This window comes from Nicotiana tabacum, chromosome 9 (assembly GCF_000715075.1).
Source record: "Nicotiana tabacum cultivar K326 chromosome 9, ASM71507v2, whole genome shotgun sequence".
In the NCBI taxonomy this organism is placed as follows: Eukaryota; Viridiplantae; Streptophyta; class Magnoliopsida; order Solanales; family Solanaceae; genus Nicotiana; species Nicotiana tabacum.
In genome coordinates this window covers 92,247,374-92,271,667 of record NC_134088.1, presented here as the reverse complement: position 1 = coordinate 92,271,667, position 24,294 = coordinate 92,247,374, and the positions used below count along the sequence as shown (strand labels likewise).

Below are 24,294 nucleotides of genomic sequence, written 5' to 3'. Positions count from 1 at the left end.
TAGTGCCATGTCCTGCCTAATCACCTCTCCCCAGTACTTCCTAGGCCTCCCTCTACCCCTCCTATGACCCGCTATGGTCAACCTCTTACACCTCCTAACCGGGGCATCGGTGACATACATAAATACTAATTAGCAACAAAAAGTATGTTGCTCAAATTCACATTTGTGACGAATAAGGTGTATTCCAATAAGTTAGAATACACTATTGCGACGAATCTTCTGTTTGTTTGCATATATTAAAATGAACATAATGCCATGATTTTCCTGCAACATGTTGTAACAAAATAATCCGCTCGCTGCAATAAATTAAAATTGTCTCTAGCAGACTAGCACCAACAATTATTGTTGCTATAAAACTGTTTTTCAAAATATATTCTGGGACTAAATATTTTTTTGCTCATACAGCTAGTATTGACTATTCAGTAAAAGCGTTTATGACATACTAGCAATATCTTCATCAGCAATGGCTTTAAAGTCCGTCTGGGTTTTGATCATCTTCATAAGGGCTTGAAGCAAGTACCAGCTCCAAAAACTCTTCATCTTTACATTGCTGAAAAAATGTAACGACAAAGTACTTGTTAGTGTACTTTCGACATCCAATAATTCAACGTTCAAAACGAATTTAACTAAAACCAAAGAATTCACACCTCAGTAGGATATGAGAAGACATTATGAAGCTGAGACATGCCATCCTCCGCAGGTTCGGTATGACCTATGTGGTCTTGTTGCTACAACCATTTCAAGAAAAAGAATATAACAGAGAGTAATAATGTATTATGAATAACGAGTATATGTTCCCTAAATTAACTTTTACTCTTGCATTATTTTTCAACACATTCAACTTTTTACCCAATTCTCTAAAGAATGCATGCAACCAAATAAAACTGAAATTTAATCTTCTCCAATTCCCAAAGGCTTCTGCAACCCACTTATCAAAACCTTCAATCATATCTCCATCCCTTAATTCGGGGAAGCAAAAACAGATAGAGATGGTTAAACTCTTTATCTAGATAGGCTAAAGTCGATGTTTGCTTAAAAAATATTAGGATGTTAAATACATTAAGTTGGATGGTACAAAGGATGGGATTAGAAATAATTTAAAGACATTATGATAGATGGAAAAATGCATAACAATCTTAAATTATTTTTTTATTATAATTTGGTTCGGCACAATTTATCGCTCTCTTTAAAAGAACAAAATGATTTCAAACTTTAGTGAGTTTCAATGAACAACAAAATATGATATTACTTGGTAATGCATGTGCAAGAGAGAACTTTGGATGAACAAACCAATACATTCCAGCGCTCTTTTTCATTTATAGGTGATGAAAAAGAAACTTGCCTTGAATGGTATTTGGCCAAACCATTGCAAATAATCCTCCCCTGATTGCTACCATCATTGAAGTTGAAAATCATCCCATCTTCATTAATGTGCTACATACATTGTTTCTTTTTCATTTATAGGCAAGTTTCATCTATTTTGATCATTTATAGGTAATTAAACTTCTGTTCTTTCTTTCTTTGCTCTAAATTGTCTGTCACCTTTTCATTCCTCGAGAGTCAAGCATATTAAACTCTGAAAGGCTCAACTTGTATTAACTTTATAACATAATATCTACATATCCAAAATATTATTTTTTTAATCGTTCCATAATTATTTTCAGATCGAGAAAAGATCAAGTTCAACCCTGAAAAACATGAATTATTAGAGAATATGGAAGAGTATAATGTTTAATTTGTTTTGATTGCATATTGGCGAGGAATAAAGAAAAATGCTCAAGAAATGTATACCTGATGAGGTAGAACGTTCCCTTGATTCACGAAAGAAACACTAAGATCACCAATGCCTCGTGATTGCTGCGTAGCATTAGTGTTGTGAAACTCAGAGAAGTTACAAACCGGATCGAGCATAGCATCGACTTCTTGCCCCCTGCAAACACCGTTAACAAATGATGGCAGTTGCATATAAGTTTCTTCATCAATATGATCAGACAATATGGCGGAGCATTGCTTTTCTCCATCAAATCCATCCGAAGAAGATGCCTCTTGAGCCAAACATTGTTCAGAGTCATGTTGACTTTTACCAATGACGTTCATGTGACCAGTAAAAAGAGTAGATGCCTCATCAGCATCGTTATTTTGGGTGAAATTGGTACCACATTGGTCATCAGCAAAGCCATCACGAAGAAAGTTCAAATTTCCGTTAAGGGTAGCGTGCATTGTGATACCATTGGTCCCTAATGCTAGTAAGTTCCTACCAGATAACCTATTGGCAGGATTTCCAGAAAGCATTCTACGAACTTGAGTTGAAGTAGTACCATTCATGAGCTGAGATGAAATATCTTCATAAGCCGATGATCCCGTTTGATAGTTTTTTGCTTTCATTGTGCTAGGCAACTGATTAGCCTTATACAGTGGATTCTCATTGCTATGTGTTATATTACCCAAATTATCTTCATTGAGAAACAACTGTGCTTGTTCATATCCTGACGGTATAGTTTGTCTTGTTTGCTGGGTTCTGAAAGACGAACTGCCATTGTTTGCAGTGTGAATCAATGACCGGGGGTTAGTGGTGTTTTCAGAGAACTGTTTCTGCAGTCCAAATTTTTCCTGACTGAGCATTCCTAAGCTTGTGTCAGCAGCTTGTATTCTACAGCATGCATCAGAGACTCGTTCCAAGAAAATACGATATTTCTGCAAAATTAGCACAACTTGCTTGGAATGAATAGAAGAATTGATAATTAGGACCGAACAAATTAAAAAGGCTACCTAAGTTTTAGGAATGTTAATTTAAAGTCACAATTCTGTCATCAGCAAACCAAGTTCCTAAAGTAAGCTAATTATTAAAATTACTTTTTTCCCATAGTATGCAAACTTAGTAGCTAGATTAAATCCACTGCAACATGATATGTTAAGTACACTGATATATCGTATAAAAGACTTTAGATAAAAGGTTACTTAAAGTCAACTAGAGGTAACTACTATATATAAAAAAAGGTGAACAAGTGACCTGTAAAAGAAAATATATAACGCGCTACAACCCCAAGCAAAAAGTAGACCAATAGCAACAGAAAGTAACCACTAATATAAGAATTTTTCGCATCATTAGTATATATAGCTTCTTTTTTTTATAAGGTCATTAGTATATAAAACTTGAATTCATATCTTTAGATTTGATTTTCATTATTGATTCTGTAGAAATCTTTTACATGCTTAGCATAATTTCTAATGATTTTAATTTTATATCCTTATTGAACTCGTATACAAGGAACTTTCTGAAGTTTCTTCACATATCTTAGAAGAGTTCAAGCAATCAACAATTTACTATATTCTAGCATTTGAGATATACGTGGACAATGTAAAACATTTTTTACGTTATCAGTGTAGTTTAAGCTGTGATAGCAAGTAACCATAATTAGCAGATCACCAATTGATAATTATCATAAGATCTTGTTGTAATTATCTTACAAGTGACCTGATCGTGTAAATATTTTTATACCGCCAGTACATAGAACTTAAGCTCCTTCCTTTATTCTCCTGTCAATTCTCCCTAAATCATGAAAGAGCTCTTCTTTTACTATCGACTGCATATCCTCATCATATTCACATTTCTGGTCTTTATTGTTAACATTTAGACAGAGATAACCCAAGAACGCGAAGAAGATATACTAACAAAATAAGAGGCCGAGTTTCTCTCTTTCGTTCATTGATGCAAATCTGTTCACCATCAAGTTAATTTCGGGTGGTGACCTAATCTTGTTTTCATATTTTTAATGTTTATCATCTTTTTATTCATAAGAGTTCGTACTGTATTATAACATTAATGACATTCATCTCTTCATACGAGCAACAGAGACTAATAATCACTATTGAGAGTGAACTTTACAAATGATAAGAGGTAATACACTGTAAAAAGTTTTCCAACTTAAAAATTAATTGATGGTAACTGAAAAAAAAATGTAATGTACCGTAATAAGAAGCGGTGGGTATGACTCGAATAAAAGGGTGTTACATTGTCATAATATAAGAATCAAACAAAGTGAGGTTCTAATGATAAAAGCTAATGGTCGGTTGATATCCATATAGATAGTCAAGAATATCTTAATAATTGAAGTAAAACAAACACGGAAATCTGTGTTCTCCTATTTTATGAAATTATGCACTAGTTCAAACCAAGTAATACAGAAATCAAACATTACTTCACCTACATGGACTAGTTCAAAGCAAGTAATTCAGAAATCAAACATCACTTCACCTATTTAACATGTGAAAGCCATGATACCAATTATATTAAACATATGTATTTAGAAGTAAACCTGCAAATGGCTGGCGACATTTTCTCTAGTTAATCCAGGGACTTTCATTTGATCAAGAATCTTTTTTGGCACAGCTTCTGCATGAAAAATTCAGGTAGCAAAATATTAACAATTTAATGTTCCTTTAAGTTTGACACCTCGGAAGATTTCTTTTTAATAATGTGAATATGCAACTTACTGTCAAATCCAATGTCTCTGATGGCTTCCAAGAACTTGTTGTGTAGTGAATTTGTCCACACAACCTTAGCCTTTTTAAATGGTGCAGCAGAATTACCACTGTTATCTTTATCAGCATTCCTCTGTGTTCTTGCAGATTTCCTCTTAGATTTTTCCTTCTTGATATGTTGATAGCAATTTTCATTGATAGATGATACAGACTCCCCGACTTCATGAAGGCTTTTCTTATTGCAATTGGAACTTTTCTCCAAACAATCGATTTCCTCAAGAACAACTCTTTTACCTTTCTTCTTCTGCAACAGTGCGTACTGCCATAGATCTCTTAGATCATCTACTGATATAGGCTTAACAAGGAAAAATGCAGCCCCACCGTCTAGTCCTTTCAGGATCGTACCTTCTTTGTCATCAGCTGACATCACTGACATTCAATATGTAAGCTTAGATCATAAGCCTTTTTTTTAACGATCAGGGAATACAATACTGAACATTTCATGCAAAATAAAATTGAATAAAGAAGAACCAGACTTACAAACAACAGGTAGCTCAAATTCGTTGGTTATCACTTGTTGAAGTTCAAAGCCATTCATATCAGGCATGTGCACATCGACGACAACGAGATCAAAAGAGCCACCTTTGATCCGAAGTATAGACAAAGCATCCATTGGATGTTTGACAGTCACAACTGGAGTAAAACCAAAATAGTTTATTGATTAGATGCATTATGAAGGAGAAATGACACCTGCTCCATATAGAAACATTTTAAAATCCAAATAACAATATCCTACATTAAGTCGCCTATAAGTTCTGACATCAAGATTAATAGCAAAAGCAAAGGACCTACATTTTCCATACATATGCTGATGTTAGATCTATTATTGTGGAAATAAAGATGATTCCATAAATACAGATGTGCTTAAATATCGTTATCAGATTCATTAGATTCCTTTTTTCTTTTTCTTGTGAATCTAATTAAAATTTCTTACTATAACTGGAAAAGAAAAAAGAAATTGTGTCTTGACTATTCTCACAATATCATGAATTAAATAGAACTTTATTCTTTTAAGTGGGGGGAGTTTGAGAAGGGTGAGAAGGCCTATGTTGATGATCTGAAATAACCAAAATCTTTTGGCCCTTTGACTATACAAGAATATGTGGAGCTTGAAAAATACAAAAGAATGTTAGTTTGCTGGTACTGTCATTAGCATTGGATGCTTGGTAAAGAACATCTCAACCAATCTATTGAGAGACTCCTCTATGTGGTTTGCCTTATAATAGAAAAGACTGAAAGCCTCGAGGCGCGAGGCAAGGCGTTTTACGTATTAGGGCGAGGCATAAGCCTCGAGACGCTAGGCGTAAGCCCCATGGATCTTTAATTTTTAATTTTTTATAAATTAATATAATAAAAATAAATATTACAATAAAGTAAAATTACATAGAAATTATAGAAATTTCAAGAAAATATAAAATAAATGAAATGTATATAGAACTACTTCATCTTAAAATGCTAATTTGAATCAGCAATTGACTAAAAAACTAATCAAAACTGCTTCATCAAAAAAGCTAATCAAACTTTGGCAAAGAAATTGAGTAGAAATTTATAAACTAACTTGTAAAAGCAAAATAACTTGAAAAGAAAGAAAAGCAAAGAAGGAACCTACAATTAGAAGTGTTGAACCACAAATCATGAAGGATGATGCATTTTTGTTTTTAAGTTTGCAAATTGATCATTTTTTTCCTTTACCCGGTAGAGGACGAAGAGAGAGAATAAAAATTAGGGCTAACAATAAAAAAAACTTTTGACTTTTAAGTTTTTTAACTTTTTAGAATGTAATAACAAGTTGATTTTTGTGTTTATTGGTATTAAATTAAGGACTTGTAATTTTAATTCTAATTTAAAAAGATTTTTTGGGCTTATGCCCCAAAACAAAAACTCACCCAACGCCCAAGCATACGCCCAGAACAACGAGGCTTATGCCTTGCAATACTCCCCTCCCCCCTGCGTTTTTACTATGCCTCCCCGGGGCTCGCCCCGGGATTCACCCCAAAAACGCCTCTTAAAGCACTGGCTGGGATTCCCTTTCATTCTTCAGCAAGTCATACTCACATCGAATCCAAAGAAGAGCTAATGAAGTGGCACCTTAAATTAATCGTTCCATTTCTGTTCCTAAATAGGAAGTACGAATAACTTTGGTACATCTGGTAAGTAACTTGAATTCACACATCATGTTACTTAAAGATCTAACGCTTACCACTTTCAAATCTAGGATACATCGATTTCCGCTAAGGCTATCTAACATAAAGAAATTGTAGCATGAAAAGCAATTCATGCATGCAAGACACCATCCCAAATTAGGGGAAGAAAAAACAAGACGACGACATAGCAAAAACGAATTGGCACATACCTTGGTATTTACATTTCTTGAGTATCATAGCAACAATGGAAAGACAAACGACATCATCATCCACAACCAAAATGCTGATTGACCTGTTTATGAGTGTCTCAACTTCCATTGATTGGCAAAGGCTGACTCTGTGGCAAAGATTGTACTAACTAAAGCAAATGAAGAAGTATTTGGTCAAATTGAATAATGACAACCACCGCAGGTGTTGTAGATGGTTTTATTCAGAGTGAAAAGAGACAGATTTATAGATATTCGCCCTCGGACCAAAAAGAGAAAAAAAAATGTTCCTCTTTCCACTTGTATAATCAAGTGTGAACACATTAGCAGGAAAAATTGGCATAAATATATATTTATTAAAGGTTCTGTTAAATTTCTAAATTTTTCTTGGCATATTAGAATAGAGCACTCATTACATTAGCATATTAAGATTCTTTTTAGTAATTCTGTTACTATACTTTTCACCAGAGCTACTCCACTACCTATTATAATTGACACGCATTCATCTTCTTTCTCTTTCAGTTTTAGTTTCTATTAAACTGCTTTCCTTAACAGGCTTGTAAAAGCTATGACTTCACCATGAAAGACTTGGCTGGCTAGGTATTCAAATTTATACCCACTTTCTTGATAAGGCTTTAAATTGATGATTTGCAAGTTCATAATGGTTTCCAATTTATTCACACTTGCTTGATAAGGCTTTAATTTGATGGTTGGCGAGTTGATAATGGTTTTAATTTAAGTAAAATGTCCTCAAAGTACAGTATGTGACCTTATTTGAATTTCATTAGTGCATTTTTTCTTTCACAGCATTCCTCTATAATAAAGTAATTAGAGGTGTGCTCTCTCTAACAATTTAAGCATTCAAATGAGATGGTAACACTCTTAAACATAGCATTAGAGCAGGCAAAGGTCCAGAGTTCAAATCTCACTATCATTTATTATCAAAAAGAATTTTCATGTGTTTGGCCCACGAAATAGAGTCGGGCCTCATTTAAGCAAATGACTGTAGTCAGAAATCAGAAGTTCCACATGCTTGACCCAAGAAAAAGAGTCAGACCTCGTGTAAGTAAATGACTGTAGACACTACAGAAATCAGTTTAAGTAAAAATAACTTTGAGAAAATTTAATCAATATGTTAAACATATAACATTTCAATTAGGAGTATTATATTTTACACTTATCCATTAGAATACCACTAACTATATCATTTTTACACATTCATTTGATAATTAAGGTAATATTATTGAATCCTTTTTACACAATTAACTATTGTATAAAGAATTAGATAGTCATCATTAGTCGCTACATAATAAATAACACCTGATTACAAAAAAATTTATAAGTAAAAATTGAAGTAAATTTAACATTCGTCAATAAGAATTTTAATACTTAACTATATTATCTCATTTATATTTTTTTTAAAAGCTTTTGGTGCGGGGGTGCATCTGCTAATTGTTGAGAAGCATGAAGTAGAAGAAGAGAGGAAACAAAATATGCGAAACTCCGTCCTTCTTTCTTTCCAAGAGTCAACTGATGAAAGGGAGGATCCAAATAATGTGGTCAGCTGAAACACTAACAGCCTTGAAATTGTAACTACTCCCTCAGTTTCATTTTATTTGACACACTTTCCTTTTCAGAATGACACACTTCTCCTTTTGGAACCTATATAATGTTAGCATCCCTATTTATCTTAACGGCATGACTTTTGATGATTTTTTTTTTTTTTGATGAAAATTATCTTAACGGCATGACTTGTTCTGACCCATTTAGTATAAAAGTTTATTTTTTTTACAAGGAAAGAGAAAATGAACAGAGTGAAACTCTCACCACCATTTACTTAAAAGGATAAGTCTGGTACTTTGTGTATAATTGGCTTAGATGTCAAGTCTTCTTTAATTTCTTATATTGTGAGCAACTGAGCCTAGTTAAACACATCATACTATATTATAAGTACGAAGACTTATAGGTGAAGTTGTTTTACTAAAATATCCTTCAAAAGTTAGATGACCAAATTATCCTCTAAATTTAACAACAATCTCTTTGTTGCTGTAAAAAATCTGAAGAATAATATGAAGAGTTATTTGCATTGAATAACTCAATAAAAGAACACGTTCAATCTACTAAAGCTAATACAAACATAAATATAATGGGAACGAAGGGATGGAAGTTAGGGAAGAAAGGAAGAGAAAAAGCCGTGGATTATATGGATTAGTCTGTGCAGGACACAATTTTGCTCCCATCCTCTTTTTGATGCTTGAGGTCTGATGCTACAATTTTATTGTGTAAGCATTCTATCTTTTTTCTTTTCTTTAAAAACCTTTTTAAATGTATCTTAATTTGTCAACTACTTCACTTTTCTGAAAAGCAAATCTGGTGGATCAATACATATTTCTTCCATCTTAAATTCCATGGTAATACAATTCTTCAGGTGAGAAAAAATAAAGAGGGGGAGTGAGGGTGGGTGAGGGGGGTAAATGTGTATGTATTTACTTTTTGGCTTTCTTTTTCTATTTTGTTGAATTTTAATTGATTAACTTTTATTTAACTATGATTAATATCACATATTGATATTTTAGGTAACTATGCTCATTTTCTTCGAAGTGGCAATGAAGACTTTCATAAGCATAAGTCATTCAATTTCTTTGAAGGATAACATGTGTGACTTTATTGTTGACAACTAAATTTTTTGTCTTTTTAATTTTTATGTTTGCAATTTGTATTGTAGATATCACAAGGTAAAATTGTAAATGGATTTAGACCTTATCCAACTACACTCGAATGTGGAGTGACTGTTAAGTCCAAAATTAGGAATAAAGAATAAAAATTAGAGGAGGATGATACTAGAATCTTCATATTGACAAAAGAATGCTAGATCATTATTTGTCCAAATAGTAAGGGAGTTACCATTATGACATGTCTTACATAAATTTATTACTTTAGTAAAATATGCTAAATTAGTAGATGATCGAGTGAGGTTGTCAATAAGAGGAAAATAAACTCGAAGTAAGTATTATTTTATTTTATAGTCTACAAAAATTTAGGGAATAATCTTTGGTAGGCCAAAAAATTATAGCAATGTCTTGACTCCAACTTACTCTGAATAAAGGCATAGAAATATTAGTTGTTGTTCTAAGTACATGTGCACTCTTCCTTTTATTCATGCCTTCTTAAGATACTTTGAAGAGCCCCAAATCACTATGTATGAAATGTGGAGCACAACTTACTATTATTTTTCCTAAAACAGTTTATTTTGCTTGAATAAAGATTGAGGTAACTCTTTGTGCAATAGAAATATTAAGATAGCCTTGTGTCATTTTTTTGTTAGCATTAGTGCATAGTTAATATGGGTGAGCAAATTTTTTGGACCATTTGCATAGAGTAACATATTGATAAGGTGCATGGAAGAATGTTATATAGGCACACACGCAATTGGTGAAAAGGGATATGGTAGATCACATCAACTTTTTAAAAATTAAGATATATTTCCAATGAAAGAATACTTTATACATCTCCGTGAAACTAATAATTCAAACAGATGGTCTTGGAACATGTATATCATTAAAGATGTATTGTTTTTTATATGATATTTATAATAATTGACGATATAGAATCACGTGTAACGCATGTGTTCAAAAACTAGTTCACATAAAATGGGATGGAGGAGTAATATTTTGTGTCAATCATTCAATTCTCAATTGTGTAGAAAGGGACACTCTAAAGGCTCGCACTACAAGAAACTGGTCAATTTACGACGTTTTTTCATAGAAAAAGTTTCCTTCAAAATAATGCTTATCTAAAGATTTTTTGATCAAGGGTTGAAAATTATCAAAGGCTTTTTTATTGTAAAAGGAGAAATTGCCCGACGAAAAGTAGGTTAAAAGGATGTGATGTTTGGCAATAGTCTTTGACAGTGCACCTGCCGGAAAACTTAAAAATTGATATCATTTTCCAATGGATTATTTTTCAAGAATTGAATACAAATATATTGTATTTTGTCCAATATATTGTGTCATGCGAAATGTAATGACCCGGCAGGTCGTTTTGAGTATTATAACCCCGTTCCCCCATTTACTGCTCAATTTATGCTTTATAGTTGTTTTATGACTTACCGGGTTAGTGGGTTCGGGTCCGGAAGGAATTCGGAGTGAAATGAGACACTTAGTCTTATAATTGAAAATTTAAGTTAGAAAAGTGGACCGGATATGGACCTATGTGTCAACGACCTCGGATTTAAATTTTGATGATTCCAATAGCTCCGTATGGTGATTTTGGGCTTAGGAGCGTGTTCGAAATATTATTTAGAGGTCCGTAGTGGAATTAGGCTTGAAATGCCGTAAATTGAATTTCTGGGAAGTTTGACCGGGGGTTGACTTTTTGATATCAGGGTCGAAATCCGATTCTGAAAATTTGAGTACCTCCGTTATGTCATTTATGACTTGTGCGCAAAATTTGAGGTAAATCAGATGTGATTTGGTAGGTTCCGGAGTCGTTTGTAGAAATTAGAAATTTCAAAGTTCATTAGGCTTGAATTGGGGTGTAATTCATGGTTTTAGCGTTGTTTGAGGTGATTTGAGGATTCGACTAAGTCCGTATGATGTTTTAGGACTTGTTGGTATATTTGGTTGAGGTCCCGAGGGGCTCGGGTAAGTTTTGGATGGTTAACGGATCATTTTTGGCCTTGGTAAGATTGCTGATATCTGCTGCTGCATTTTTCTGATTTTCTCTTTCGCGTTCGCGAGTGGGCCCTCGCGTTCGTGAAGAGTGTTTTCTGAGTGTGAGGTTTTGTTCTTCGCGTCCGCGAAGGGGAGGACGCAGACGCAGACGCGAAGGTATGGTCTGTGTGTGCATCGCGAACGCGTGAGAGGTGTCGCGTTCGCGAAGAGGAGTGAGGCTATTGGAGACCCCCGGGTCCTTGTTCTACGCGTTCGCGAGGTGGCGGTCGCGTTCGCGGAGGTCTGAGCTGGTAAAGCTTCGCGTTCGCGCTCGCGAAGGGTAAGATTTGCAAAGCTTCGCGAACGCGTTCGCGAAGCCACGGTCGCGTTCGCGAAGGGTTAAATTTGTGGGCAGTCGAGTTGTGCTTCGCGAACGCGAAGAAGAGAGGTCTGGACAGAGAGTTTAAGTTCTTCCCATTTTCAGTTTTTGACGGATTTGAGCTCGGGAAGAGGCGATTTTCGGGAATTTTTCAAGGAAAACAACGGGTTAAGTGTTTTTAACTCAATATTGGTTAAATTACCCGAATCCATGGTTGTTTGTATCATTTAATTGGCGAATTAAGTTGGAAAAGTTTGAAAACCCTCTTAGTTTAAATTGAAGATTTGAGGGTCGAGTTGGGGTCGGATTTTGATAAAATTGGTATGGTTAGACTCGTGGTTGAATGGGCTTTCGGATTTTGTAACTTTTGTCGAGTTCCGAGACGTGGGCCTCACAGGCGATTTTTGAGCTAAAATTCGGATTTTTATGGAAAATTAGCATTTTCTTATGAAGTTAATTCCAATAAATTTTATTGACTGAAACGAATTATTTGTGACTAGATTCGAGGCATTCGGAGGCCGATTTGCGAGGCAAAGGCATAGCAGAGTAAAGAATTTCACGCTCTGAGGTAAATAACAGTTTTAAATCTGGTCCTGAGGGTATGAAACCCCGAAATTTTGTGTCATGTGATTATTTTGGAGGTGACGCACATGCTAGGTGACGGGCGTGTGGGCGTGCACCGAGGGAATTGTGACTTGGTCCGTCCCGTGAAACTGTAAAGTTGAATAATTTGTTGTTAGCTATATGCTCTCTATGTGTTGAAGAAATTTGACTATAAATCATGTTAGAAATCATGCTTAGGCTATGTGATAGTACTGTTGGGACCCACAGAGGGCACGTACTTATTGAATTGATTGTTAATTTCTATCTTGTGCTCAGTCATGATTTTACTTGCGTATCATAGCTCAGTCTTTCTTGATATTTGTTGCATTATGTTATCTTTGTTTGGACTGATCTTTGTGATTTCTGAGAGCCCGGGAGACTAGAAAGGTTGAGGACTGAGTAAGGCCGAGGGCCTGTCGGTGAGGTAAGGATATTATGGCACGTGAGTTGTCCGTGCAGGATATTATAGCACGTGAGTTATCCGTGCAGATTATGGCGCTTGGGCTGTAGGAGCCCCTCCGGAGTCTGTACACCCCCAGTGAACGCGGGTACCAATTGAGTGTGAGTGCTGAGGGCTGAGAGCCGAGTGATGAGTTGAGTGACTGTTGCCTGAGAGGCTATACTTGCTTTGCATTTGTTATTGCACTTGATTGCTATCTGTCATTGTTGTGAAATCTCTGAAAGATTTTATATCCGGATTACATGAAATTGAACTGTATAAAAATTGATTTGACTTAAACTGCCGGATTTGAAAGCATGTCTATTCTTTGCTGGAATTACTGAAAGTGAACTGTAACTGTGTAGCTCGTCATTATCTTAAGTTCCTTAGTTATTGTTACTTGCTGAGTTGGTTGCACTCATACTACACTCTAGCACTTCGTGTGCAGATCCAGGTGTTCCCGGACATAGCGGGTGTTGATCATTTCGCGCAGTTGATTTTCAGGAGATTCAGAGGTAGCTGCCGTGTTTCGCAGACCTTGTCTCTCTTTCCCTATCTGCTTGTTTACTGTATTTTGGTCTTAGACTATTATAGAACTTATGTTCCAGATTTGTATCCATATTAGATGCTCATGTACTCAGTGTCACCAATTTTTGGGGAGTGTTCGTGTCAGTATTTATGGGATTTTGTATTGTACTAAATTATTGTATTTTCAAACTTAATAGAAATTGTAGTTTATCGAGATTATTGGCTTGCCTAGTATCGAGATAGGCGCTATCACGACAGGTTGGGATTTTGGGTCGTGACAAGAAAACAATCATTTTTCAGTGGATTGTCTGTCAAAAACATAAAATAATCATAGAGGATTTGCCAATTTGGTAAGTTTTCGACAACTTGTCGGACAAAACAAAGAACCACGAAAACATTTACTCCCTCTATTCTATCTTACGTGACACTTTTCCTTTTTAGTCTGTTCCAAAAAGAATGACCTCTTTCTATATTTGAAATCTAATTTTACCCTTAAAGACATGATCTTACGGCTACATAAATGTCATAACATATTTAAGACCTAAGTTGCTCCGACACGGCAATTTAGGTGCTGCACCCGTGTTAACACGACTGTAATATGAGTGTGGGTATGGGATCTATACCGGATTTGGTTAAACAATTTTGGGTACTTTGACCATGACGGATGAAAAAATTCGAGACAAGATACATTTTGATTCCCGAAATTAGAACCTAAACTAAGGTAAATTTGAAAAAGATAGCATATCTTATCTAGGAAATCAATCCTTTACTTATCTACAACATGAGAATAAAAAAGAAATCCACACTTTACAAGCTATACATAAGTATTCCACAAAATTTCTTATAATTTAGAGATATTTATTACATTTTTATTTGTTTTGAATTATATTTAGTCGGATCCCTGCACTTGTATCCGTACTAGGATCCGTATCCTCGAATCTTAGAATTTACATCTCGAAGGATCCGACCTCTAGATCCGCACTCGTGTCGTATACCCGCACTCGTGTCCGAGCAACTTAGTTTAAGACCACAAGTTCCAAAATTTTTATAACCACACAAATGTCATGGCATGCGTAAGACCACAAATTTCAAAAGTCTTTCCGTGTCTAGTCAAACAAGTTCATATAAAATTAAATGGAGGGAGTAATATTTTCAACGAGAAACTTTTGATCAACTTTCAGCGGGTTTTCTGTCGGAATATACGGATGATTGCAAATAAGGAATTTTTCAACGGTTTAACAGTCAAAAACTGTGACATTCTCCACGATTAATGTTTCAATGGTTTCGCCGTACAAAAATATGGGTTTTTGGTAATTTTAGTCCCTTTTTGACTGTTTTCCCCTCGAAAATAATGGTATGACCATAGAAAAACTGAGAAATTTACTACCTCACTGGGCATTTTTAAAATTAATGGACATACTGCAAGCTCAATGCCTCTTAGAAACACAAAAATATAGGCAATTTGCTATTAAGGAATGCTGAAATAATGTATTAAACATCAAATATATGTCTACTGAATACAATCTATCTAATATACATCGGCAACCTATCCTAAGCTGCTCCAAACTCCATTTAGATTCATCTTCAAACGAAATATTCGGAATAAGTTAGAACTTAGAAGACGAGTAAGATATCTTTTGGGAATTTCGGCAAAGGTTATCCAATAATTGGGCATAACTTCACCTATAATGTGCATTAGTTTTCCTTATTATACAATAACACATCAAAATAACGAGGTTCGTCGCAAAATTTCGGTAGAGTTCAATATATAGACTTCTTCTCCTTAAGACACAATATACAACGTATCAAACAACCTGACAACACATCGAACAACACATATCTAAATCATAAATAATTAGAAAATGAAGTTTCTAACTGAATTGTAAACTTACGTATGTCGTCTCCGCCCAGAGCTCCCCCTGGACTTCTGAAAGTGCAATAGACATTGCAAACCAAACTTCCAAGCTAAAGCCAGTAATCCCTCCATCTAAAAAGCAATATTGACAAATAAAGACATTAACTAATTTTCATCACTACAGTTTTGCATCCTTCTACTGCTATAATGAATCAGATTACATCACTGCAGTGTTGCATCTTTGAATTTCATAGACAAGTCCACATTGAATTTGTATTTCATCAGCCCACCTCAGCCATGCAACTCTACTGAGATAAACACTAAACTTTTCTATACTCAAAAGTTGATATCCAATCTGATATATATGTCTATCAGTAAAAGAAAGCTCATCTCATTGAATCTTATAGAATACTGAAACTAGAACAAGAATGCTCCAATTATAATATTGAACAACTTACTTAATATCGACAAAGCATCAGTATATCAAACATGTTATCAACATTATTCTCTTAAATGTCTGATCAAGAAAGAAGACGAAATGGAAAAAAGAAATGAATCAACAGTCAGAGGAATGGAGAGTTACTAGCTAGTTGCCGACTACAAGAGACGAGTGGTGAGTGGCGATGTTGATGGGGACAAGAGGGAAACGGTCGTTAGATTTTCTTTGCTAAATGGAGAAAATGGTAACTGATCAGGTGATATTTTAAAATATCCGACGGCCATCCATCGAAAACTCTAGCGAAAATCACTAATCAGAAGACGCACTTTCCTCTATTAGAAGTTGAGCTTTTGATGACCCTACTTCGTAAAAATTACTATATTCTGAAAATAGCCATTCTACAGCCAGCTCATTGAGATATAGAATTAATTCGACCGAAAGAAGCGCCATAAAAACCCTCGTTTGTCGAGAATTTTCAATGGACGTATTCCTTCCGAAAGAGAAGGAACTGTCCTTGAAAACTACTTCCCACATAATTGCGTGAACTATCTTTAACGGATTGCAATGACCTCTAAGTCGAGAAACTGAATATTAAAACATTAAATTTTTTAACTGTTCAACAACTTCTAGTCAATGTATCTCTAATGTCTTGACAGCTTCTTGGTCAGTCGAAAAGACCTTTGGAAATCAGCTAGTTCCTTTAAGAGTGAACGCTCGGCATACATTATCATATGATTAGCATTGCTTGACCTACAATGATACTACTCGGCCAAAGGTGGGTGTGAAGGACTACCAGCCCATCACTAAGGGTCACACAGGTCAACTATCAAACGTACAATCAAGTCAATCACAATCTGACACAGCCCAACATCTAATCAAACTTCACATTTGCTCCTTGAAAGAACCCAACTGGAGCAGGAAATCTTAGAATTCAGATCTCTCCAGTAACCAAATAAACATGTATGAGCTATCTTGCATCCAAATTTACAGCTAAAGATTACTGTGAGAACTTGGTGTAGAATTGTAGATTCACTCTAATGGTGAAGTTCTAACGGAGGAAACCTTAATTTTGGTGCAATTAGAAATAGTGGTGTTAGTCAGAGCCTACTTAATGTTTTTCTTTTTATCCTAATTAAAGTTAATGTTGAGATACTTATTTTGATGCGAGTATGTCTTTGTCATACTTGGATAATGACATCGATTATTCCTCGTGTTTCATGAGATTGCGGAGATTGAATGCTTTGATGCAGCAGCGAATTGACACCCCTTCGCTGGAAAATAACATAGTGTAGATAGGCAAACAAATTTTTTATGTATATATATACTATATGTTGAATCCCCTTGGCTTCTTCGTGTGTTTACTTCTTTATATTATAAATCCCCTAGTGAAATTTTGGCTCCATTTCTGCTTTGATATGTATCTTGTAGTGGCTATCTGATTTTGTTCCGGAAGTTGAGACCTTTGTGGCTCCAGTATGAGTATTATTATCCAATCTTCCCTGGCATCTTTATCAATGATATGCTCTGTCTTAGTTATTGACTCTATGTAACTGGAGTTTCTTTGGCCCCTAATGTAGCTACACAGTATTAGACACAAGCTAATGCGGCTAAGGAAAGAATCGGGATCAACTTGGCAAAGGCGACAAAATAATACTTGGGTGGAATCGAAATGACAGATAATCCAAAGAAGAGGGATTCTGGCAAGAGGTGCAGTATGAGGGAGTTCCAGACTTTGATTAACACTATCTTCGTCAGGGACATAAGTTAGATGAACATAAGATTTTGCTGAAACAGAAGAAAATTGAGTTCGAGCAAAATTAGCAAACAATTAGATAAAGAAGAGAAAATCGCAAAAGAAATAAAACCAGTTGTGCTGTTCAAGTTGAAAATAAAATACAGAAGGCTCGAGGAAAGAACCAAGAAAAGAACATAGATAAGGTGGTTCTGAAACTATTCCCAAGACCATCTAGCGACCAGAGAACAATCATAAGCAAATCCAGTCCACAAAGAAAAGTACGACAATCAAAATAAAAGGATAAGAATGCTAAAACTAAAAAGTAAATAAAGGATCAATTTTCCTGCTTAACGTGTCAACCAAAGGACCATCCACTCTGTAACGTAGACAGTGAATACAAAATCATCAATTAACTTTTCTTACTTCAAATATAAGACAAGAAGGTCTATCCATCTCTCATATATATATATATATATGTATATATATATAAAGGAGAGAATTCATGATTATCATTATTCATATATACACACCTATAGATGGTTAGTACTTGCCCAAGTTTATGCTGCGATCAATAGCACCAACGAACCCAATCCCCCGCAATGAGAACATGTCTTTATAAGGGATGCTTGAGATCATTATCATGAGATGTGTGCCTCATGCCAGCTGCCACAATGGAAACAACAGACTAGACAGAGTTAATGTGTTTAGAATCATCATCAATTTTGGGAAGATTAGCATGAAAGAGTGGGACAACATGAAGCAAACAGACATAATAAGGAGCAAATGGAAGAAAAAATGAAAAAGCCTAAAAAATGGTTAGGATTACATGTCCAGCGGTGTCAATACAATAATCTCTCTACATCAAGAGAAAATGGTAGGCAGTAGCGGAGCTAGGATTTTAACTAAGGGCACCAAAATTTTAAAAAGTAAATGCACAAATAAGTTAAGGGGATTCAATACATAGTAAAGATATATAAAAATTATTTTTACCTATATGTGGCTCCGCCACTACTGGTAGGGATTATAGTGCCAGCAAAATGATTAACATGCTGCCAAACGAAGAGGCAGTCTGGCGGATGTGATCGTTTCCACAAATTAAGATATATAGTTTACATAATGTTACCTTCTCAAAAAAAAGATATATAGTTTACATAAATGATAGAATCTCAGCATCGAAGCTCATGGCTTCTTCCACATGCCTGTCATAACTCCTTATTATTTCTTAAAAAATGAAATGAATCAACAGGTTGAAGAATATAGTTGGAGTAAAGGAAATATGCTTAACAGATTCGGAAATATGCTCGATAGACTGAATTGATGCAGAGAGGGACCCAAAACATTACAATACGTAAAGAAAAGATGGATCTTTAAGGAAAAGGGAGTGAAATAACTCAACAGGTTGAAAAGTGGGGCAGAGTTAGTAGTACAATGGACAGAATTGGTAGAGTGGGGCAAAACAATAGAATAGGTAAAGAGAAGACTGGTTATGAAAATGAACTTCATCAAAATTAGAATTTGATACCGTGCGAAAGAATCTAAGCATCAAACCCAAAATCTTATTGCAATGAGTGACATTATAAACCCCGTTAAAAAAATCCACATAACTGATGTGGAGACAAGTTTACTAGCAATATCTCCTCCCTGGATCACTTCACTTCCAAAGGGAATTAACTCTACAAATTAAACAGTTAAAACAGAAACCCGGCTGATGAACAATAATAGCACTAACTTACTTATTACGATCAAATCAAGGGATTCTAATTTCACTATTCAGTTCGCCGTGATCTTCTGTATCAACTCTTCTCGATGAGAACAGAAGTTCCATTATTATTGTCCAAGCCAAATCCAGCAATTGCGTTTGAATTTCCATATTGCTGCTCGAGCGGGGATGACAAATTCAGTCGTATGGTGATTAGTTTGTTAAAGTTTAAACTGATTCTCCGTTTTGGCGTTTTGGGCCTCAGCAGATTCGGAGCGGGTACGTTGAAGAGCAAATGAGCTGTTTATTTATTTACACTAAACACCCAATAATACTACTATGCAATGCAAATAAACCTTATATATTTTGAAATCAATCACTTATAGTCCTATATTATGAAAATCCTATGCAAATATGATGATGTCATCCTTTAATTTAAAAATAATAATTAAACTCTATATTCTATATCTATATCTATCTATATTATATTATATTATATTATATTAAAAGCACGAAAATCTTTAGCAAAATGTCGTTCGCTTTTTTTACCCTCCGCAAATGCACTTTATATTGGATAAAATGGTAAATACAAATAAAATACTTTTTGGAAAAATAAAATTACCTTAATAAAAGGAATAAGTAATTAAGAAGAAGGCAAGAAGTAGGAAACTCCTTTTATTAGTATCCCTAATACTCTACAAAGAGGCAGAACACTTCGTAGGTTACAAAAGGAAAAAAAAATAAGATCATAAGTAAGAAACTCATTAATTAATATCCTATTAAAGAGGTCAAAATGTTTGTGGTTCAAAAAGGAAAAAAAGAATAAGAACATTAGTTAGTAGGATTTTAACTACGCACATTTTGACCTCAAGAAATAAAAAAATCATTAAGTAGAAAAATTTTAGAGCCCATCAGTAAGACTTTAACATCAGTATGTAGAAAATTCATCATTTAATAACCCTATTAAAGAGGTTAAAGTTTTAGTAGGTTGATAACAAAAAAAAAAAGAATAAGACAATAGTTCGGACATTCATTAATATCCCTATTGAAGAGTGTAAAAAAAAAAAAAACAGTTAGTATTCTGATCTTTTATTTTTCATGAAAACATTCTTTTAGTTTTCTATCTATCTATCTATCTATATTTATATTTATATTTATATGTATAGCTATCTATCTATCTATCTATCTATCTATCCACAAAATCCTTTAGTGAAATGTCGTTCGCCTTTTTTATCCTTTAAAAATAGATTTTATATTGGACAAAATTATAATTTTAATTATTTTCCTAATATTTAGGACTTCTAAATCAAATAAAATTTTATTTATTAAACTTTTCCTTATTTGGAGTAGGTAAGAAGTCCTAATATTTAAGTTTTTAAATGAGTAATATTATCTTTCCATGTTTAGTATTTGTGGAAGTTGTAAACATATGTAGGACGACAAAATATAATACCAACCAAACTTGTATGGTGTATAAAAGGTGCAAAGTTTAAACGTAGAATAATGGCAAAAACTTTAAAAAGTTATCCTTTTTTCCAAATCAACTAAAGTTTGTTTGTCTAATCATTACTTTGAAACATGTAAAAAAATTTAAATAGGAAGTAAAAATCAATTATTATTTTAAATATATAATATAAGTTATTTATTTATTTAGAAAAAAATTATAACAAACTGTAATATGCTAATTTTATAAAAATAATGGTTAATATACTTAAGAAAGTTATCCCCTTTTCAAAATTACTTAAAGTTTTATCTATTTCCTTATTTGAACTATGTAAAAGATCTTAATATAGGATTTTAAAATCATTTAATATATTAATTATCTAATATAAATTATTTATTTATTTAAAAAATTTAATATAATTATAATTCTTTACATATTAACTTTGAACTATATATATGAACCATAATACATCTGCATATCAAATTTGGGCTACTTTTCACCCAAATAATATTTTTTTTTACATAATTTTTGAAAACTACATTTACCAATTAGAACAAGTAACTATATATTTAAAAATATAAAAGATATAAAGAGATAGGGAGAAAGAGAGATCAGAAAGGTAGTTGGCAAGAGTCAATAATACTAATTATTCTGCAAACACAAAGATTCAAAAGTGAAATATGATCATATTAGTTTTTTTAAACCTTTTGAACATATAATTCATAGTGGATAAAATTATAACTATAGTTAGATATTTATATCATGAGTTGACCTTTAAGAATTTGAATCAATAAAAAATACATTATTTTTGTTAATATTGATAATAAATAATTAAGTCTCTAAATTATACAACTAATTAGCAAAAGAATCCTATTCAATTATTTTCTAAATTCATGAAAAATAAATTTTCAATTTGAAAAACTCTTAATTAGGGTACATAAAGTTATTTTTATAGAAAGAACATTAGTATTAAGACCAATAAAAAAAAATAAAGCAAACCCAGTTATAATATAGTATTAAGAGTCTAATTGGTAAAATGTAAACTTGAAGCAATAAATATGAAATAACAAATGACAAGATGTATTCTATTTGAGTTGTCATAAATTATTTTTTTCTTTTTTCGCATTTATTCCAACAAATAATAGGTCTCTATATTTAGTTCATAATTATTTATTATAAAATATTAACTAAACATTACTCATTTTTAGACTTTAGATTATCACGTATCAAATTTTAAGAGCTATAAGCTAAACTTTTCATTCCCGAATCTCTAAAATATTAAAAAAATAATTTTTTTAATTTATTTTATTTGTCAAATCTTCGAAGAATAACAATAAAAATATTTTTGTGTTATTTATTTTCAGTATTAAGTCAATAAAATATCAACAATTTTCATAAAATATTCCCAGAAAATTCCTCAAAATCACAATAAGTATTTGCGGACGTTAGTGGGGCATGATTATTTCCTTTATTGAGCTAGCTAAATAGGGTCGACATTCATCATTTTTAGGAACTTATATTTTTTTTTAATTTTTAATTATAACTCTAACAAATTATATGATAATATCTAAGTGATTTTTAAACTTATTTACTTATTAATATGGGTACACGCGCAAACGCAATACAATCGCGGAATTCGCCTAATAAGTAGGGAGTCCGGTTGTTTAATAACAGAAAGATGATCAATTAGTGTGTATCACTCATAATTTAACTCAACAAAATCAATTCTACAAATTTTTGTTGTTATTGTGCTGTATTTTATGTATCCGCGTGACTATATATATAAATACAGTGATGTAATCCGCCTAAAAATGGAGATTATAGCTGGTTAATTATGTATTTCATGTATTCGCGCGACTGTATTTATAAATACAGTGAAGTAATCTGTCTTAAAATAGGGATTACAGTTGTTTAATAACGGAAAGCGCAATATTGAATTGTATTCAATTTCACTATATTGAATTCAGTTGTACTCAAATAACAAAAAATCAAAAAATAAGGTGTATATTGTTCTATTTAATTCGACTGTATATATTGTATTCAATTCACCGATATTTATTATTCAATATTCTACACTGTATTCAATTCACCGTATTCAATTCAACTATATTTATTTACCCGTAAAATGGTACAGTTGAATTTATACGTAGTTTCTAGACAAGTAAACTAATTTGATCATGAAATAATACACTAATTGAAGAAATGTACAATACTTAGCCTTGAAATGTAGATGAAACAACATAGACGACTGTTCCGGGAACAGGTTTTCTGGGCACAACAATGATGAGATCAAAAAGCAAGAAAGTAAGATTATATTAAGCTTTGTATAGAATGTAGTATAAGTTTAGCCAGAAAATTCGTCCCCTTTACAATGATAACTGAGCTCACTATTTCTAGCTATGTCTAGGGAAAGAGGTCCTAGGATCATTTTCTCCTTTAATGTCAATTATGAGGGTCATTGATGAAGACGTAACAGTGAACATAAATGTCAAATTCTCTTTAATGGACCGCCGCTCTTAATGTTGCAGAATATTTCCTATTAAATGCTATCGGGCGCAGAGCATTTAACACACACCTTTATGAACGTTATCCTTTTCGGTGACAAGCGGAATGGCTGCGTTCCAGTGTCATATCATATTTCACCATATACAAATAGTCCCCCTGCTTTCCGGTGACATAACTTTGTGTTACCGGAAAGTTGGCAGAAATATCTTTTTGGCGAAAATTACTATAACTCCCTATGAAGGTTTTTGATAGTTGATTAGACGCACGTTTCTCCGCATTTAATGCCCCGAACAAGCGTCATCCCATGATTCAACACAACTTTTGCCGATTATCGAGGTAATCATGGCCATGAATTTAGCCGCCAAAATTTTACTTATACGCAACATTCTTTTCCTTTGCGTTTCATAATTTCTCAAGCTTCTGATTTGCATATATGTTTTCCATCCTTTCTAATTCTATTCAAACACAAAACCTTTTCCTTCTTCTTTTTCAATGGTTTCTTCCTCCAAGTGTGCTGGTTCTACAAAGAACACGAACAAAACCGAGGACCCTGTTCCTCCAACCGTGGGTTCCATCATCCCAAGAAGACTTAGTACCACAAAGGACTTTGAAGAGAAATTCCCTATTGCTAACCCTCGTACATGGGTTGTTAATAGATACTCTTGTTCCATCCGTCCTTCTATTATTCCTGCTTTGAAAGAGTACTGCCGCTGCCATGAGTTGGATATCATTGCTCCTTATCTATCGGAGCGAGTGACCCTTCCTAAGGAAGGTTTTACATATTTTTTCACGTATCCCTTTACTTTGGGTGCATTTTCTTTCAGCGGCGAGCTTGATTCCGTGATTGCGGAGTTTTACCTTCGCTACCAGGTGTGTTTGGTACATATAAGTCCTTCAGTGTGGAGGACGATTGCCTGCCTTCGATGTTTGTGCAAGGAAACTGGAGAGGAGCTAACCTTAGCTCATATGATGAATCTCTATTCCCCCAAAATCTTCCGCGGGGGAATGATAAACCTCTGCAAGTGTGGCCACCATGCTTTGCTGTCTAGCATGGATGATGACAATAACCGTGGGTGGATGGAATGGTTCGTTGCAGTCGCTACCAACGACATCATTCTGACAAT

The 24,294-nt window shown here is 33.8% G+C and overlaps 1 protein-coding gene across 7 annotated transcripts; it reads right to left on the bottom strand.

Moving 5' to 3' along the window:
- Positions 1-208: 208 nt before the first annotated feature.
- On the bottom strand, positions 209-19,480 carry LOC107770247 (uncharacterized). 7 transcript variants are annotated; one of them, XM_016589532.2, is made up of 10 exons: positions 19,256-19,480; positions 18,053-18,207; positions 15,386-15,480; positions 6,896-7,023; positions 5,023-5,175; positions 4,495-4,911; positions 4,317-4,393; positions 1,792-2,694; positions 648-728; positions 209-550 (listed from the first exon to the last, which is right to left on the bottom strand). In XM_016589532.2, exons 3-10 carry the CDS (start codon positions 15,478-15,480, stop codon positions 470-472), a joined length of 1,935 nt encoding a protein of 644 aa, XP_016445018.1. In that variant the 5' UTR covers positions 18,053-18,207; positions 19,256-19,480; the 3' UTR covers positions 209-469. The 7 variants fall into 7 exon arrangements, with proteins under 7 accessions (XP_016445018.1, XP_016445021.1, XP_075077952.1 ...); XM_016589535.2 differs by having other exon boundaries at positions 6,896-7,044; positions 18,053-18,185; XM_075221851.1 differs by having other exon boundaries at positions 6,896-7,040; positions 18,053-18,185.
- Between the last annotated feature and the right edge of the window lie 4,814 nt (positions 19,481-24,294).